The 20,146-nt window shown below is 41.2% G+C and overlaps 1 protein-coding gene across 6 annotated transcripts in view; it reads right to left on the bottom strand.

The window, feature by feature from the left end:
• Kif1b (kinesin family member 1B) overlaps positions 1-20,146 on the bottom strand; it is a 138,899-nt gene that overhangs the window by 35,495 nt on the left and 83,258 nt on the right. For 4 of the 6 annotated variants that reach the window (XM_055615354.1, XM_055615355.1, XM_055615356.1 and 1 more), the window contains 10 exons: positions 19,689-19,782; positions 18,130-18,278; positions 16,397-16,575; positions 15,306-15,443; positions 13,546-13,794; positions 7,366-7,484; positions 5,388-5,473; positions 4,985-5,114; positions 4,662-4,824; positions 818-908 (listed from right to left, as the gene is read on the bottom strand). In XM_055615354.1, the coding sequence (XP_055471329.1) occupies positions 818-908; positions 4,662-4,824; positions 4,985-5,114; positions 5,388-5,473; positions 7,366-7,484; positions 13,546-13,794; positions 15,306-15,443; positions 16,397-16,575; positions 18,130-18,278; positions 19,689-19,782 (1,398 nt within the window). The remainder of the gene's footprint in view (positions 1-817; positions 909-4,661; positions 4,825-4,984; positions 5,115-5,387; positions 5,474-7,365; positions 7,485-13,545; positions 13,795-15,305; positions 15,444-16,396; positions 16,576-18,129; positions 18,279-19,688; positions 19,783-20,146) is intronic. The other 2 variants (XM_055615359.1, XM_055615360.1) reach the window with 1 other exon arrangement.

Raw genomic sequence — 20,146 nt, 5'->3', positions numbered from 1 at the left:
ATGGAAGACTAAATGGCACAGAAAACAGAACAGGGACAATACCAAATGAATTCTTAATGAAAATTAGTATTACGATGACAAGACTTTGCTTTTTATGCTTAATTAACTTGTTGTGCGTGCATGGGTACTTGTGCTATGGGACACATTTGGAGCCAGAAGACAACTTGTGGGAGTCAGTTCTCTCCTTCCACCGTGTGCATCCTAGAGACTGAACTCAGGTCATCAGGCTTGTCAGTAGCGCTTACACCTGCTGAGCCATCTCACCACTCCCCTGAAGATGACTTCTGAATTGAGTTTGAATGAAATTTTATAAGTTGGAAAGCCCACTTCCTTGCTTCATGTATTAGGAGAGTTGTAAGGGGCATGAACAGGTAAATCACAGCCCCTGGGGAAATGCTCTAAATCATAACTCAGCTACAGAAGGTATTTAATGTCTTCTGCATTACTGTAAGCAATGATGAAAGTACCTTAGAGTTTACAGGATACTATGTTAACTTACCAAAACTGATAGTAAACATGCTCCTTTTTTAAAGATAAAAACATTTTTTAAAAATGCACACTCAAACTGACAGAAGACTTCTTTGGGAGACTAGATTGCACATTCAGTGTGGGCCACCATAATTCGGTGAAAGACTGGCTGTTCCTTCCCTGAAGACCTCACTGCCTTGGCCACCATCTCTACGGCTCATTCTCTCTGCAAAGCTCTCCTATCCAAGCACAAAAGACAGCTCACACCTCACATGACCATTCTCCTTACCCAACAAAATCAGCGTACCTAAACCTGAGAGATGTGTGGCAAAATATTCAGGATACTCACATTCTGTACATGATAAAAGCCCAGGGGACTTCCTCTTCCATTGTTTTTTAGGGGTTCAGTGGAGAATGCTTCATCATGCCGATGCAAAAAGCTTAATAAAGAGACAGATGAATACTGCATTAGAATTCATCAGAGTCTGTTTTTGGTTTGTTTTGGGAGAGTCTCTATAAGGCCCAAGCCTGCCTCAAACTCATAGCAATCTGCCTTCAGGTGCCGGGAAACACAGTGTGTGCTGCCACATCAGCAGAATGTTTTCAGAGCCCACGCTCGACTCTACAGTGAGGAGCACGCTAACAAAGCACTTTTTGTTTGTTTGTTTTTACTGAGCCAAATGATGATTTCTTTCCATGTCAGCATTTTCCGTATCATATAGATAGTATTTCAGATTCAAAAATCACTGAAAAATTAAGTGACCATGATTGTTTACCTAAATGGACATATACAAGCATGACTTATGGAGTAAAGAAGTTAATTCAACAAATTTGTAGCAGGATATGGTGGTGCATGACTGTAACATGAGCACTCAAGAAGGAGAGGTGGGAGAACTGCAAGGTCTACATAGCAGTTCCAGACAGCCAGGGATACTCAGAGAATCTCTGTCTTAAAGTAAGGAAACCCAAATGAACAAACCTACCCCCTAAGCCCATTAAACAAATGAAACAATCTATTCCCCCAAAACCCAAAAATCAAATGAACAAAACTACTCCCCCCAAACAAATGAAAAAACGTATACACATACCCCCACCTGGGCCTGGTGGCACATGTCTTTAGTCCCAGCACTCAGAGAGGCACAGGCAGGCAGATTATGAGGCCAGCCTGGTCTACAAAGAGTCCAGGACAGCCATGGCTGTTACACAGAGAAACTCTGTCTCGAAAACCAAACAAACCAACCAACAAGCCACCCACCCACCCAACCAACCAAAGAAACCGAAAACAAAACTTACCCCCAAACCCAAAAAAAACAAATGAACAAACCTACTATACCAAAACCCCCAACTAACAAACCTACTCCAACCCCTGGAAAAAAAACCCAATCAATAAAGCATGAAGTCTTGTTATTTTGCAGAAGTTTTTCATTTGTTTGTTTGTTTTGCTGAAAATGAAGCCAGCTGGGAGGTGGTGGAGCACACCTTTGATCCCAGCATTTGAGAGAGAGGCAGGTGGATCTCTGTGTTTTCAAGGCCAGCTTGGTCTAAAAAGTGAGTTCCAGCATAGCCAAGGCTAAGCAGAGAAACCTTGTTGAAAAAAAGAAAAGAAAAGAAAAGAGAAGAGAAAAGAAAAAAAGAAAGAGAGAAAGAAAGAAAAAAAGAGAGAGAAAGAAAGAGAGAAAGAGAGAAAGAAAGAAAGAGAAAGAAAGAAAGAAAGAAAGAAAGAGAGAGAAAGAAGAGAGAGAAAGAGAGAAAGAGAGAAAGAAAGAGAGAAAGAAAGAAAGAGAGAGAGAAAGAAAGAGAGAGAAAGAGAGAAAGAAAGAGAGAGAAAGAAAGAGAGAAAGAGAAAGAAAGAAAGAGAGAAAGGAAGGAAGGAGGAAAGAAGGAAGGGAGGGAGGGAGGGAAAGAGAAAGAAAGAAAGAAAGAGAGAGAGAAAGAAAGAAAGAAAGAAAGAAAGAAAGAAAGAAAGAAAGGAAGAGAAAGAAAATGAAATCATATAATATAGAGAAAACTTGGCAAATCTGCGCCTCTGCAGGAGCAGTCAAATGGCACACGGTAGCCTGGCTTAGGAGTCTTCTGTCTAAAAAGGAGATGCTCAAATGCCAGGAAATCTCCTCGGACCTACTTCTCCTTAAAAGTTATGATTTCACCATTTACAATGATACACTTATGTGCTTGTTTTTCCAGCAAGGGTTTACCCATAAGGTTTGACACACAGATGGTCCTCTAAAAGGCCAAATGGAAAAAAGACTATATTTTAAAATTTTAGGTTTATGTTGTTTCAAGTGTGTGAATGTTTTGCTTGCATGTGTGCATGTGCACCACATATGTGCCTGGTGTCAAGGAGGAGGTCAGACCCCTGAGACTGGAGCTAAGGATGGTTGGGAAGCACTTTGTGGATGTTGAGATCTGAAGCTGGGTCCTCTGCAAGAGTAGCAAGTGCTCTTAACTACTGAGCCAGTCTCCAGTCCCCAAAGGGGGAAAAAGATTTTGAATAGGGGAAAATATCAGTATATGCTCTTGTGGATTTTCCCATCAGTCCATCCACAGGTCTGAGGACGTCAGTACCTCCGCCGAGTGCTCCTAATTACCAATGATTTGTACTGCTGCACTGTAGCATTCTGTGCTTATGCAATGTCTTTTCTCAACTCTTTTTAAAAAATATTTATTTTCATCTTATGTGCACTGGTGTTTTGCCTGCATGCATGTCTGTGTGAAGGTATCATATCCTGGAGTTACAGACAGTTGTAAGCTGCCATGTGTTGCTGGGACTGAACCTGGGTCCTTTGGAAGAACAGTCAGTGCCCTCAACTGCTGAGCCATGTCTCCAGCCCCTTCTCAACTCTTTTTTTTAATACACATATTTAAATATTTTGTTTTATTTTATCTGTATGTTATTTTGCTGTATATCTACCAGTGTACCACATGCATGTACATTTGTGCCCACAGAGGCCAGAAGATGGCATCAGAGTCCCTGGAATTGTGTACCCCTATGTAGACGTCCATGAATTGGACCCAGGTCCATTGGATGAGCAGCTAGTGCTCTTAATTCTAAGCCATTTCTCCAGTCCCTTAGGCAGTATCTCTGTTTTCTTTCCTTCTCTTCTTGTTCCACCACTCCCACTCTATTTTTTCCTTTTCCTGGCCATATATACTTTTTCTGCCAGAGGCACCCATGAGCACTACTGGGTCTGAACTGCCACCCCAGTGGCACTGATAACTTTCTCTTTAATGCTCCAGAGTATCCCTATACACTTCATACAGTAGTTGTTTTTCTTTACATTATGTAAATTTCCTTTTTCCAAAGTACTAAATATATAAAACTGTTGGCTAGACAATTTGTTTAACTGTTTTGTTTTTTTTTTTTTTAATTTTTAAAAGAGATTTATTTATTTATTATGTACACAATGTTCCACACACCTGCACACCAGAAGAGGGCACCAGAGCTCAGTATAGATGGTTGTGAGCCACCATGTGGTTGCTGGGAATTGAACTCGGGACCTCTAGAAGAGCAGCCAGTGCTCTTAACCTCTTGAGCCATCTCTCCAGCCCTTAACTGTTGTTTTTTTAAGAAGACATGTCAGCATGAAAAGCACTGAAAACTAATGGGCTTATCTGGATCGGATACTATGTTCGCAGAATTATGGGACACCACAGAGTCCTCTAAAGAGGTGTGCTGTACACTCCCTGGGGGAGCCCTTGAGTCATTCCAGTGAAGGGTCTTGACCCTTATTCTCATCTTGAGTGAAGAAAGTCTCTTCCAGAGAGCTGTCATGTTTTATCTCTCAAGTGCTTTAATCTTACACATGTGTAAAGCACTTACAGCAAGGACATCTCTGCAGTTAGCAACTTGCTTGATGGGCACAGCAAAAGGGCAGTGTGTTTTTATTAATGAGAAATGGCCCCATAGGTTCATGGATTTGAGTATTTGGTCCCCGTTGGTAGCTGCTTGGGAGGTTATGGAGAGAGAGCCTCGCTGAGGAGGTTCATCCCACTTCCTGTTCTCTCTCTCTGCTTCCTGTGTGTGGATGAAAATGTCATTAGCCAGCTTCCTGCTCATGCTGCCATGCCTTCTGCTCTGCCAATATGTGTTCTACCCCTCTGAAGCCTAAATTAAAGGTTTTTCTTTTCTAAGCTGCCTTTTGTCAGAGAAGCCTATCACAACAACAAAAAAGTAATTGATACAGGTGGCTTACTTGAACTGACAAAAGATGTCTGCATACTCTGGAAGGATCCCACTGGCCTGTAGCACAGTGACTCGGAAGGTGAAGGCACTGCCCAGTTTCAGGTGGTTGCCGATCTCTTCAGAAAACCCTTCCATCACCATCTTCCCATCCAGCAGAGTACCTGACTTCAGATCTAAAGAGTGAAACAACACACAGATGGTTCAAGTACTATGACAAGAAGGGAACTGGGCACTCTTTTCTGTTTCTAGTTGAGCAAAGCGATTCTGTTGCTTGACTGTGGTGCTCACTGTTTCCTACTGAGACTCCTCAAGAACAGACATCTGTCTACGTACCCAAGTCATTCATTCGGTTGACTTCCTCTGGAGGACTGATAACGTCAGAGCTCTGACCTTGTCCTTCCACAATCCTCAGTTCCTCCAAAGACAGACCAGAACGAGTCATTGCAACTGAAGAAAAGTCACTCTGCAAGTAAGACAAGGCCAGGTAAATGACATATTCTCCATTTCTACAAAATGATAATTAAATGGACTAAGCTGTCTGAGAAAAGGCAATGTGCTCCTGTAGTTTTATCTCTGTGACTGCTAGACACATCCCATAATTCACTGAGTGACTGCATCTTAAAATTGCTAAATGCTATAAAAGGGAATTGGGTGCCAGCATTGGACACTTTCCTCACAAATCCATTTACTTCCTTTCTTTCCCCAAGGTGTTTCTTTCTTCCCAAATACTTCTTACCTGATTAAAGTATTCATTATCAAAAGATATTTTAGCTGTTCCTGATTGTCGAATTCCAGAGCCATAATCAGGAGCTTCTTCATCAGCTAAATAGAAAGAAAGCCAGCAAAGACTGAATGAAAGTACATGTGGGAGGAGGGAATAGCTCTTCCTGAATTATTAAGTCAGGAAGAAAGACCTTAGTGTAAAAATGAATGGCACTGCAATAAAATTATAGTCACGGCTTCCAACTATTTTGTAGATTAACCATCTTCCTCTGCTCAGACGAGAATAGTTAGAAAAGAACTGGTTTCAATCTTGAGTTTGTTTATACTGCCACACCTACATATTCTGACCCCTTAACATCTTGCCAAGATTATACTCAATAACCGGGCAACAAACATTGAAACATTCTACTGACTTGTGGAAGACTTTATATTTACATAAAGCTCAGTATGGATGACAATGTGATAGTTTTTCAAGGGATAAAGGCTGACAGGTCATTATCTGCAGGACAGCATTTATCAGTTAAGACAGAAAATGGCCATATTTTTTACTCATAATGTTGGCATGATCATGGAGAAGCAGAAAATATCATAATTTTGATCCGTGTATTACATTTGGCAGTGAAATAAATGCTCTCTGTTTTGCTCTGTTTTGAGAAGGGTCTTACGTAGTCCAGGCTGGCCTCAAACTCACTGTTAGCTAAGACTGACCTTCAACTCCTGATCTCTCTGCTTCCACCTCCGTGGGTATGTGCCACTATGCTCAGCTGCAATAAGTAAGAACAATATACAATCCTTTTTTACTCTCCAACAGTTAGACACACTAATTCAAAGCCCATTGGCTAAATGTGGTGGCTCATACCTGTGAAGCCAGCACTCAGGAGACCAAGACAGGAGGATTGTTGTGAATTCAGGATAGCCTCGACTACACAGTGAAACCTTAAACTAAAAAAATTAAGAATACAAAAATAAAATGTCCAACACTTGAGCCAAGCACTGTGGTGTATGTTTACAAATGTTGGAGGCTGAATTTGAGGTCAGCCTGAGCTATACAGAAAAGATACTATCACAAACAAAAAGAGACTATGAGATTTCTTTTTTTGGTTGTTTTGTTTGGAGGGAGGGTCTTACTACATAGCCCTGAGACCAGACTGCCCTTGAACTCACAGACCTCTGTCTGCCTCTGCCTCTTGAATGCTGGGATCAAAGGAGTATTGTGCCACTATGCCTGTTTTTTTGTTTTGTTTTTTTGTTTTTTTTTTCTATTGTTGTTGTTCTTTTGGCAGGGAAGGAGATTCTGAGACAGGGTTTCTCTGTTCTGCAAAGCTCTGACTGTCCTGGACACTCTTTGTAGACCAGGCTGGCCTCAAACTCAGAGACTGCCTCTACCTCTGTAGCACTGAGATTAAAGATGTGTAGCACCACGCCTGGCCAGCTTTTTTTTTTTTTAAAGACCGTGTCTTACTATGTAACTCAGGCTGACTCTGAAACTATACAAACCACTGTGCCAGTCTAAACTGTTCACCACTTTACAAAGTCAGTCCAAGAGCTATTCATGTTGCACACCATTTTTCCTAAAATAGCAATATCCCAGAATAAAGTGAAATCTACTTGAGGGCCAGGGTAGCAGGTAAAGTTAATAGAAGGAAGCTTCAAGGGGCCATCCCCAAGTAGAACACATTAGCATTTATGTATGTGACTGAAGTGTCCCTGCATGGAGCTAGTCTGTCTTTTCTATGATTTTTTTCTTCTTTAAAAATTTTATTTTATGTGCATTGGTGTTTTGCTTGCATCTATGTCTGTGTGAGGGTGTTAGATTCCCTGGAACTGCAGTTACAGACAGTTGTGAGCTGCCACATGGGTGCTGAGAACTGAACCTGGTTCTTCTGGAAGAGGAGCCAGTGCTCCTAACTGCTGAGCCTTCTCTCCAGCCCCTAGCCTGCTTTTTCTGTAGGAAAGAATCCAGAGCTTTCATTTGGAAAAAGGTCACTCACCTGCAATGGCCTGCACAGCCACACGAAGAAATCCCCGAACTTCCCCCTTCTCACTGACAATGGCCACCCTGTGAATCAGGGGCACCGGATACAGCAGGTTGCTCAAGTATACAAATGCCCTGTGGACAGAAGCCCAGAGACAAACATCAGAACATCTGAGGAAGGAGAGGCTGAGTGCTTCTGCTTCCCCAAACTCAGCTGGCTTCTGGGCCTTTTAAGATCCACTCTGAATTCTGACCTCTTAAATTGCCTCCAGCTGCTTTTTCAGACCATCGATACGTAAGCACATGCAAATGCATGGCAACGCAGCTGACAAAGACCAACTTACACCAAATTACTCTACAAAAAAATTACACCAAAGGGAGAAGAGTAACAATTGGAAGTAGATGTTCAAGGACTGTGAGTTCTGTCAAGGAGAAAGGAGCCCACTGAAGTGCTTAGCCTCCAGAGGTCAGGCAGGATGCACCAAGAGATCTGGCTGCTCTCCATCCACAAAAGAGAAATCAAGAGACAAAAAGGCAGGAAAGTGTGAGTGAAATACAGTTACTCGTTCTAAAATGGATTTTATATCACAGCAGTATGAGTCTTTGTTTTACTTAAAGGATGATTAAAAAGGTGAGAGAAACAGACATGTTGGCAGAGAGCTTATGTAACCATAGGGAGCTTGCAGGGACTGAATGGGACAAGAGAAATACTAAGGGAGAGGACACAGCTGGCCCTTATGGAGTTGGCCTTTGCTCCTCAAACCAAAGTCATAAATAAAAGGGAACTTACAAGTCTCTCCTGCTTCCCTTTTTTTGTGGCCCTGGGGGAGAAACTCAGAAGTCTCATACTTAATACGTAATCCTCAACACTCAACTGCAGCCTCAGCCCTTCCTTTGAGACAAGGTCTCACTAAATTACTCAGGCTGGCTTTGAGGTTACTCTGTAGCTTAGATAAGCCTTAAAAATCTCAATGCTTCTGTCTCAGCCTTCTAAGCAACTGAGAAGACAGGCCTGACCTACTAGACCTGGCCAACACATGATATACATGACACACTCTAACAAACTAGACAAGAACTATCACGTTTGTGCTTTTTTAAAGGTTCACTATTTTGCAGATTTTTCCCCCTGAGACAGGATTTCTCTGTGTAGCCCTGGATGTCCTGGAACTATCTTTGTAGATCAGGCTGGCCTTGAACTCACAGAGATCTGCCTGCCTCTGCCTCCCAGAGAGCTGGGATTAAAGGTGTGAGTCAGCATGACCAGCCTCTTTTTATTTTTATTTTATTTACTGTTCTCTCACTGTGTGTGTGTGTGTGTGTGTGAGAGAGAGAGAGAGAGAGAGAGAGAGAGAGAGAGAGTGTGTGTGTGTGTGTGTGTGTGTGTGTGTGTGTGTGTGTGTGTTGTGGGTGAGAGTTTGACATGCCCCGAGTGTGGAGGATGGAAGACAACTGTGAAAGAGTCCTGTCTCTCTTTCCACTATATGGGTTGCACAGACCAAAGTCAGATAGCCCAGCTTAGTGCAAATACCTTTGCTCACTAAGCCATCTCACCTGCCCCATTCATTTTTTACTTAAAACAATTAAAACTGGTAATCACAAATTTTAACAGCTCTTGTTCCAATGATCAGAATGAAAAGTGGAATCTAGTTCCTACTGTTACTCCTATCTTCTCACTTGGTATATGCTGATCTTTGTACAGAAAACAAAAGACAGTAAATACTATACCAGGAAATTAAATGCAACTAAACTTGACACACAGGGCTATTTTGGCATTTCTTGATCTAACATGTATGTTATAACAAGGAGAGAAGGATGAAGGATTGGATACTTGGATTTCAACTCAAAACAATAAAAGCAATTCTGCAAATAGGTAAAATACATCACAATAATACCATTTAAGAACATAAATGACATATGAATGAAAAGCAAACAAAAGTAACTGCAAATGAACAGAAAACTGTATCATGATGTCTAATTCCCTTTCAGTCTGCTCCAAAGCAAAGGAGGGAATATTAACAGAGGGTTAAACTTTTGTTGAACAAAAACTTATAAATGAAAATGTAATCTAAAAAGGATTACAAACAAGGTCATCAAACACCACTACCATGAGTTTAAAAAACTAAGAATTTGGCATATGGAACCAAACAGCTAATTTCACTTCCAAAGACAATACACAAACAGACCACACTTCTGCCTCAATGGCATCTAGTCAGACCTGCCCACTTTCAATAACTGGACCATTGAGAGCAATCATATGTCTCTTCCCATAGTCCTCTCTGCTCTCATCTTCACCTCATGCTTTGATTTCACATCCTTAGATCTTAGTGTAAATGATACTTTCACGACAGGTCGTTCCAATATTATACAACTCACATGACACACACAATTCTTTCACTGTGGCTATAATTAACATTTATGCCATAATCTTAGTGTCTTCATCACTCACCAGATTATAAGACTGTGAGGACAGAAACTCTCTCTGGTTTTGCTCATCTATATGTAGAGGCTGTGGTTTGTAGTAAATACACTCAAATATCTGGCAAGTGAGTATCTATGTATGTTACAAACCAGGAATGTGATCTGTCCTTTCTCTTTACACAGAAGTGGAAGGTCTTTCAGAAAAAAATGAGTCCTACCAGTGGCAGAAAAGCAAGCCATCCAACTTTACACTAGGTTGATTTTTCAAAAGCAAACTCAGGATAAAAGTTAACTACAAAGAGTACTTGGAATCCTGCCATTATTTAATTTTACTATGTTAGGTATATTATTAGAAAAAAACAGAAAACCACTGTCATGCCTGTGTTCTCTAGGACCTTGAGCATGTTTCTGGGACCTGGACAGGTTAGGCAGGTACTACACTGCTAAGCAATGTGACTGGCCCACAAATTACTAGTTTTTTAAAACATATATTCACAGGTATATCATCATACAAACAACGCTGGGTTGCACAATAAAGGTGAGAATTCCTTCTGCTGATGGCACAAGCTTTTCTACACACAGAAGCACTGAGGGCATTACTTTACACTTCCATTGTTAGGAACGAGTTTATGGCAAGGCAGAGGCACTGGCCTGTGATACATGGATGTACTCACTAGACAGCTCTTTGACATGTAATCAGAATACGGCCTTGGCCCAATTCTGTATATAGGTTCTTCTCTGAAGCTTTTAAACTAGAATTTTGTTATTAACTCTGTATTGAACATCCTTATACTTTGACCTAGCAGACTGAAGGAGAACAGGGATGAGAGGGAAGAAAATGTAAGACACATTAGCAGAAAATGATGTGAAGTTACAGCAGTAAGAGAAACTAGTTTGTCAACAAAAAGAAAATCAGCATAATTATGGTGATACTTACAGAAAAGATGTCAAATTTAGGTACTTGAGAAAGGTCACAGAATAACCATCTTTTGCCCCCTTTAGCCCAGAAGACTAACATATATTTTATATTTCATCCCAAGTTATGGTGATGGTTCATAACATCCCAACATGCTGTAAGAGAATAGCTAAAGGGACAAGCTCTTTTACTCTTGATACAAAGATTCACCAGAGGCAGCCATAGCCAAAAAGCAAACCTATAAATGGAATTCAAAGAAAACATGCAAATTTTCGTAAGCGAATTATATTTATAATTATGTGCCAATAGGGAAATCTAATACTGTGAATTATAAGAACAGGAAAGAGAGTACACCTTTTAGACACGCTATTACTACTGCATAGCTGAATGCTGCAGCTCTCCTGGAGAGATGTGGCTGAGGGCAAAAGTGATGAGCTCCTCATCCTTTTACTGACTGCTACTTCGCCTTCTCCTGCTTTCTTTTTGTTTGGTGATAGGATCTGAACCTGGAAAAGCACCACTGAGTTCTCCCCAGCCACATCACCAACACCTCGGGCTCCTTCTCACAAGTCAGTAATAGTTCTAGAACCAGAAATCCAAGCAAATAGAAACAACTCCTGAGCCTATAGTGCTATAATATTCTAGATGAAAATCAGTGTAGAGTTGACTGTGTTATATTTATTCTTATATCATCTAATATGACAAAAAGAATAAAACTTTTAAAAATATACATATTTTACTTAACCCGGTGAATGCCCATTCTAGGGAGGATTCTGCCTTAACTCTTTCATAAAAGTGATTCAAGATAAAAATGCTCTTAAGCAAAAGTCTTTTGTTGTTGTTTTTTGAGACAGGGTCTCATGGCATAGCTCTGGCTCTCCTGGAGCTCACTATGGTGACCAGGCTAACCTTGAACTCACAAAGATCTGCCTGTCTCTGTCATGAACCACTGTCTGCCTCCTAAGCAGAAATCTTAATAGCTGTATTTATTTTGCTAGTATGGATAACAGAATATAAAAGATGAAGGGGGCTGGAGACATGGCTCAGAAGAGCACTGGCCCAACAACTACATGGTGGCTCACAACCATCTATAATGAGATCTGATGCCCTCTTCTGGTGGGCACACGTGCATGCATGGAAAATACTATATACATAATAAATAAATCTTTTAAAAAAAGATGAAGGTAAAAAGAATTTTTAAAAAAATTATTCATTTTTTAAACTTTTATTTGCATTGGTGTGGGATCCCCTAGAACTGTTACAGCCAGTTGTAAGCTGCCATGTGGGTGCTGGGGATTGAACCCAAGCCCTCTGGAAGAACAGCTGGTACTCTTAACCACTGAGAGCCATCTCTCTAGCCCCCCCAAAAAGATTTTTTAAGGCTCTTTTTTTCCTAACTCATATAAGTTGCTTGTCCTAAGTTGGTGACAGAGATGCTCAAGACCCAAGGTTCCTCCTGACCACTGTGTCAGGTTTCTCTTCACCAGGATACTTACAAAGAAGTTGCCTACTCCTCAGTGTGATTTAGAACATGGTAAAGAGACTAAGGAGCTGGAGGCAAAGTGACTTAAGCTAATGATCAAAACCTGGTTCAACCTTCTTAGAATATAAATGGAAATGTACTGAGGGATACAGATATCCAGAAAATAAATAAAGCACGATTTTTACATACTTTTCTCAATTTTAATATAAATCAGTTTCTCTAAACTCCTGAGTAACACTGGCAAGAACACCATGAGCAAACACTACTTGTGATTATATAACCTCATCACGTTTCCAAGGATAATCTGCATTATAAAACTCAGAGTGAATATTAATTTAGGCTTTTACTTCTATCTAAAAGCATTTCTTTTTGCTCTTCCATCCCTTCTACAGTGAGTTCATTAGGTATCCGATACCATACAACAACAAAGTTTTAGCCCTGTGTCTCCGCTGTGTCCAGACACTCGCTGCACTGTTACGTGACTGTGCTTACCCACAGTGATAGAGCCCTCATTTGTAAAAGGTCGAAATTGTGTGGTTCTTATGCATCATTAACCTTAATCTTTTTGTTCTTTTTGAAACAGGGTGTCATGTCTCTCAAGGTAGCTTTAACCCCCCCCCAACGAAGCCAAGTTTAACCCTGAACTCCTAATATTCCTGCCTTCACCCCACGTGCTGGGATTGTAGGTGTGTACTACCTGCCCAGCTTAAAGCAATGAGCATTCTACTATCAAACTTCGATTACTTTGTTATGAAGAGGGGACGTGGACCACAGCGATATCAGGAACCTATGCATCTCTGACAGGAATATGCACAGCAAGAACTGGAGACAAGAGCTTCAACACAAAGCAGCTTCGTGTAGTGCAAACAAATAGTGATGACGGTGACAACGGATAACTTTCTGAGAGTCATCATAAATCTACAGGTTATTTCTGTCAGAAGAGCAAGATAGGCTCAGAACACAGCAAGACAGCCATTGTCAACAAAGGAGAGCTAGGCAATCCTGATTCTTTTATATGACCAAGTCCACCGCAGTCCTCTAATTTCTGAGGAGCCACAAATTCTTTTGCCTAACCTCGGGCTTGCTCTGCTCCTGCTCATTTTATCCCCATATGCTTCACTAACCACACTCCTTTAGAGATGAAGCATCTGGACCTCAGTAACATTTGCTAAAGCAATTACACCTGAGTCTTAGCTAAATTACTGGGCAATTTGGGTCAAGCCATCCTCCAGGTAGTCTTCCAAAGTTGATGATGGTGTTGTAAGTAGACTGTGCCTCACAGATAAGGGCTGGGCTTTCTTTCTAGCCAAAACTGCACAAAGAGGCATTTAGAATAAGAGCTGGTCCCTTTTTGCCTTTTTCACAATAACCTCACCAACCTTCCTACTAAAATGAACCAAGGGGATCGGTCGTAAAATGGGTCATGCCCATCACTGAAGAGATCTGATCCCTCTTCCGTCCCTGCGTCAGAGCCGGTGTCATCCACGAATGCCTCATCATCAAAATCCTCCATGTCATCCTGCTGCTCGTCAGCCAGTTCAGTGATGTCGGAATCGGCCGTGGAAAAAGTGGGGGAGGGTGTGCGGTCGGCAAGGCGCTCATTCACACAGCCGTGGAAAATGGGGGAGCTAGACACCAGGTAAGATGCCGATTAACACAGGCAGGGAGAGAGGAATAGTTGGTTAAACAGGATGCTCAGGTACCAGCAGGACAGACTCCACTGACAGAATCAACACGGTAAAAGCAAATAGAAAAGTAAAAGAGTAAAATGGACATGAACTACACGGTTCAAGTAAGAGGGAACAGGAGCAGGTTGGTGAGATCTACAAGGACAGGTCCTCAGAATAAGGAAAGCAAAGAGCATCCATGAGCAGACCAGCTCAGGTAAATATTACACTGCAAAATGTATATGTTCTCCAGTTCACATAAAAGATCAGCATCCTGTCCTCCAAGAGCCACTTACAGGAGAAATAGTAAGGCTTTAAATGTTTGAATTCTCCTGTCAGCTCAGAGCAGAAGACCGTATGGAGGAAGCTGCGTATGGCAAAGCAGCACATGCTGGACAATCCTGAGTCTACCGTCAGAGTGCAGCGGGAAAGGCTGACTTCAACAAAATGCAGTACTTCAGTAACTCCTTTTCAGTTGCTTCCTTCACAAAACATCACAGGGCATTTACAAATAACGAGTAACTCATAATTCTGAAACTAGTGCGTTCAAAAGTCACATTTTCATGGGCCTGGAGAGGTGGCTCAGTGGTTAAAAGCACTGGTTGCTCTTGTAGAGGACCAGGTTTGGTTCTTAGCACCCAGAGTAGCTCACAACCATCCCTAAGTCCAGTTCCAGGGGATCCAATGCCCTCCTCTGGCTTTGGTGGGCATCAGGCATGCATATGGTACACAGACATATAAATAGGCAAAAAACAACACACACACACACACACACACAAACCCAAAACAAAACAAAACCAAAAACATATAAAATAAAATGCTTTTTAAATTTTTGCATTTCCTTGCTTTTACATGTCTAAATCCTCTTGAGAGCTAAATTCCAAACAAATTCACAGAGAAACTTGTTTTCATAAAATGCTGGCAGTGATGCATAAAAGAACTGAAGAGGCCTACCATGGCATGCAATTAGCTTGACTAAACCAAGACAAATTGCTTCAAGGAAAAACAATTGAGGATCAATCAGGTCACGGGCCAACTGCAGTCTGGTAACACACACTGTGATTTCTATTTAAAATGCACAGAATTCAGACAAGTCTTCTTTTTCATCTCAATCTACCTCGATCAAACAGTCTGTGAGTAAGCTGGGAGTTTAGGAGGACTGTCGAACACTCTGGCTAAAGAGCCTGACAGTCAAAGCAATATGCACACTGAGTGAGGCTGAAGCAAGCACATGCAGCAGTGCGGTGCTTCTGAGTGGGCGAGACTTAGAGAGGAGATGGGTCTTTTGGTTTCTTTGTTTTTCCTTCTAATCCTGCTAGGAATTGAACTTGGGACATGCAGGGCTGAACTACAAGCCCAGGCTGAGAAGGGGCTTTTACATAGTCCTTTTTCCCTATATTTTCTACTGACATTTACAAAGTTAAAAGTGCTTGTTATTTTTTTTTTTTTAAGACAACAAAATCATTACATACCTTCCTACAAGTTTGAACCAGTGGAACCGATCGTAGAATGGGTCACTGCCAGTCATGGTCGTCTCGCTTTCGTCTTGAACGTTGGAGGCCATCTCACCTGCCCTGTCGTACATCTCTCGCATTAAATCCAGTCTCTGCCTATTTAGCAAATATGGGTGCACTGAGTAAGACCATGAGATTGCATGAAAACTTTACTTTGGAAACTGCTTGCATGCAAGATATTTTAAAGAAGCTGCTCGTATCATTTAATGTTATTAAAAGCAGAAACAGCCAAAAGCATAGAAACCAAAATGCTCAGTATCCAATATGTGTGAGTAGAGAAAGAAGCCACTAAACATAAAAAAAAAAGAAAAAAAAGGGAAACTAAAAAATGTGTGTGTGTGTGTGTGTGTGTGTGTGTGTTTGTGTACTTGTAACCAAGGAGAGCAATAGAGAGTCAATAGAGAGATCTGATTTTATTAAACCTACAGTCATGGAAGAAATGTAGTTCAATGGTATTTGATATCTTAAATATAACTAGACAATGAGAATTATCTTGTCACATTAAATGTAAAAGAAGAGAAATGATTACTTCTTTGTTTAATTAAAGATTACCGTGAGGCCCAGGATGAAAGTAAGAGAAAGGTAAGTGCTACAGTCAAGACAGAAATGAATATAGAACTGTCTCATTTAACATTTAAGAGGGCTTATGGAAATAAATTTAAAAATTAACAAATGTCAATGTTGTCTGGTAAATGAGTTTCTTTGACTTGAGAAAAAAAAGAATGGATGGCTCAATGTTGACTGATCACAACACTTAAAGGCCACACAGAAAAAAACTGACATCATCCTCAGAGAGAGGTGACTATGAGGGAACCCACTTAAGCAAGTCACTTTTTTTTTCTGTTTGTTTGTTTTGTTTAATTTTTAAACACAGGGATTCTTCATGTAGCCTTGGCTGTCCTGGAACTTGCTCTGTAGACCAGGCTAGCCTCGAACTTATAGAAATCTGCCTGTCTTTGCCTCCTAAGTGCTGGGATTAAAGGTGTGCACCACCATGCCAGGCTATTTTTTTCTTTTTAAAAAATTATCTTTAATGAATATTTCCCTACTTGAGTTTATCCAAAGACCAATAATGTGTTGCTCCATTCTTCAGATCCTGGACTTCCACGGCCACCACTGTTCGAGGGAAAGGTCTGTCCTCGTGAGTTTTTTCCATCTCCGTGGGAAGTAATTCAGGAGGCAAAGGTGAGTAGAGTGTGTCAGTCAGCAGAACAAACTGAAACTGCACCTGAAAAGAATAAGGATGGACAAATGTCCACATCACTATCTCAGCAGGTAAGATTCAGAGATATGGTGATACAGCTGGCTGGGCACAAAGGGGTCAAATACAGAGCATATATTCAATAAACAGTTGTGACTAGCTGAAAAACTGGCCATCTACATTTTATTTTATTTCTATGTGTAGCTCTGGCTGTCCTGAAACTTGCTCTGTAGACCAGGTGGTCTGGAACTCACAGATTCACCTGCCTCTGCCTCCTGAGTGCTGTGATTAAAGGAGTACACCACCACCATCTGGATTCCACCTACATTTTAAATTCAGGCACAATTCTAATTTTAAACTCAGGTATTTTATAGGCTTTGTTTTCCTGGAATGGTGATGTGCTTGTTTTTTTTCCACAAACTAAAACTTCAGTAAATATATCTTAGTGAGTGAATGAAGACTCCTATAGAACGTAAACAAAAGACCAGAAGGTGGACCCACTTTTTCACTAATGAGAGAAGATGCACAAGCAGCTTTTCAGTTGACCGCAGAGGACTACAGCTATCACTCTTCAAAGCATTTACTATGTAATAAGACTGCATCGTGTCATTTATTTCTTGCTATGCTACCTTGGATTTTTACCAACACATACCAATTAAATAACAGGTACAGCAACAAGAAAAGAAGATACAGTGCCTGACTTTAGTCCACTCAATGAAGAAAATGGTTAATAATTAACTTAAGAAGTGCTTCTGAGACCCTGAGTGAAGATAACACCTATCCCAGTTTACAGATGTAGAACACATGCAGCAGGAGAACAGAATCCATTTCCTCGTCAGGTGTGTGTGTTTCTTCCAACTGTACCATATGGTTCCCAGCTGCTAAGTAGTAAGGAACAACAAAGAATCAAAGACTTCGTGTGAAAATGTGGTAACAGTATTTGGGGGTTGGAGGGCTTAGGTGGCAGAGTGCTTCTTAGGAAGTGCCAGGTCTTGTGTTCAGTTTCCACAGCAGTTGAGGTCTTTGATCATGTCCAGGCACTGTTACTGGTGCTTTGTACGCACTCATTCTCTTCCATCGCTTATCGCCCTTGCCGGCAAACCAGCTTGTAGATGGAGCAATAGAGCTACAGAACTTTTAGGGCATTCAACTGCTCTGGGTTAAACTACGGCTGTCTGAGTGCACAGCACACATGCCTGTCCGCTACCCAGGGTCTCTCAGGCCCCAGAAGGGAACAAATTGGTGACAAAGGGGCATAGAGGTCTCAGAGGTGTAAGCTAAAGATGGAAGAAACTAGAAGAAAACCAAGATTTTTCCCCCCAGAAATCTAACAGAAGCATTTATCTATTAATAAGTTTATCCAGATCTCCTTTAAAATACTCACATTTGTAAAATATGCCAGAAAACAGCCGTCGTAAAATTTTTAATTGCAACCTACATTGTGCTGGCACATATATGGAATGAAGCTGGTTCATGGCACAGCACGACTGAATTCCGCAAGTAAAAAATTAATTTAAGGCTATTAATTTAAGTGGACCCACTCAGCCTCTGAATCACCTGTGTTCTCATCACCCTTCATACCTTCTTCTTCAGTTCCACACTGATGGCGTTGGCTTCCTTCAGGTACACCGCATTGCCCCACAGTAAGTCCCTTAATGAAGTAAACTGGTGACATTTCCATTTCCGGAATGCCCACTGGGCTAACTCAAACTCATGCTGTGTCCAAGGAACTGTAAGAGCAGAGAGAACATACTGACCGACTTCATAGCCACAAGGAGCCTCACCCCCTGCACAGCACGTGTACTTCCACAAACCTAACCACAAGAACACTGTTCTGGGTTGTTTGCTTTGTGTGTGACAGGCTTGCATGCAGCCTAGTTGGCTTCAACTACGCTATGTAGTTAAGACTGGCCTTGAACTCCTCATCCTCCTGATCAACCTTCCTGCTGAAGTTGCATACATTCCTCTTCTTTCTTATTTATTTGTTTATGTATTTATTTTTCCAGACCGGGTTTCTCTGTAGCCCTGGCTGTCCTAGAACTCACTCTGTAGACCAGGCTGGCCTTGAACTCACAGATCCACCTGCCTCTGACTCCCAAGTGCTGGGATCAAAGATGTGGTCCACCACTGCCCGGCCACATCCCCCTTCTTAAAATAAGTAAATAAATAAAAATTTTATGATATTTATTGGAAACTTCCCAATGTAGTTATTTACTTATTGGGGGAAGGGACATATGCCATAGCATGCATGTAGAAGCTCAAAATACAACTTGAAAGAGTCAGTTTTCTCTTTGAAAATGTGGGTTCGAGACATTAAACTTCAGTCACCAGGCTTGGCAACAAACACAGTTACCTGATGAGCCATCCTGCCAACCCTTTTTTTCTTTTTTTTTTTTTTTCTTTCTCTATTGTTTAGGTCTAATTTTTAAGTCCCTGATCATTATCATATTGTACACTTTCATTACTTGACAATAACTAGAACAAAGCCCCTGATTCAGCTAATAAGTTCTGGAAAATTAAGATAGGCAAGCATGACTAAACAATGTATCAGTCTGTCAGGAATGAATCAGCCATAGTGGCTTACGCCTATAATCCCAGAATTTGAGACACTGTGACAGGAAGAGCAACTCTCGTTCAAGGCTTGACTACAACAGTGTCAAGCCAGAGGATGCTACAAGGCTATCTGGAAAGACTCTGTCACAATCAAACATGTCTGCCTGCAATGACTGTGAGTACACACACCAATTCTATCCAAAACCCTCAGCAGTGACTCTCTGATAGGAACTAGAAAATTGAACAAACTATGTAAGCAGTGATTAATCTCTACATTTACATGAGACTGACTCATGAAGTTCTAATGTGCAGTGATGGGAGTTGGTCTATGTGAAGTTCCCAAAAGATAGTATGAAGTTGGTCCTCAGAAACCTTCGAAGTTCTAGAAACACGATCAATCCTCCCACCCTATACAACACAGTACAGAGCTGCAGCACTGGGCATCTTTTAATTCATCTTTGAGCAGGTTCAGTACAAGGGCAATGAACAGTAGTGCAAATCTGAGGCACCCGGCTTTGTAACACCTTAAAGGACCAATTTGATAACATTAATCCAAAAGACAAAAAGCAATGGGCTCTAGTCCTCACCTTCCTCCTCCTCCTCTTCCTCTTCAGTTGTTTCTGCAGCCAGAGAGCGAGTCTCAACCTGTCTCTGCAAGGCCTGCAATTTACTTTCATAGTCCTGAGTGAAAAGAAAGAGGAAACAGGTAGAGCAGGGAGGAAAGAAGGAGGAAGTGGGGGATGAAAGGAACATGGGGGAAAGTACAGACAACAAAGAACAAACACAAGAAAAGAGGGGAAGGCTGTATCTTGCACATCAAGGAGTCCAGAGAAAGAAAACACCAGGGAAGATTAAGTCACCAGTACCTCATAAGGCCCCAACCTTCTAATGATTCAAAGCGAAGATAATTAAGACTATTAGTTTTGAAGCCCACAGCACCACTGAACTGAAATAGTTGTAATTCAGAATACTTTAAATATACTAGTTTGTGAATTTAAATGAGTATAATATAAATCAGGTTTTTTTTGTTTTGTTTTGTCTTTGT

This window comes from Psammomys obesus, unplaced genomic scaffold (genome assembly GCF_907164565.1).
Source record: "Psammomys obesus unplaced genomic scaffold, mPsaObe1.curated_primary_1811, whole genome shotgun sequence".
Taxonomy (NCBI): Eukaryota; Metazoa; Chordata; class Mammalia; order Rodentia; family Muridae; genus Psammomys; species Psammomys obesus.
This window is presented reverse-complemented; position numbering and strand designations above follow the sequence as displayed.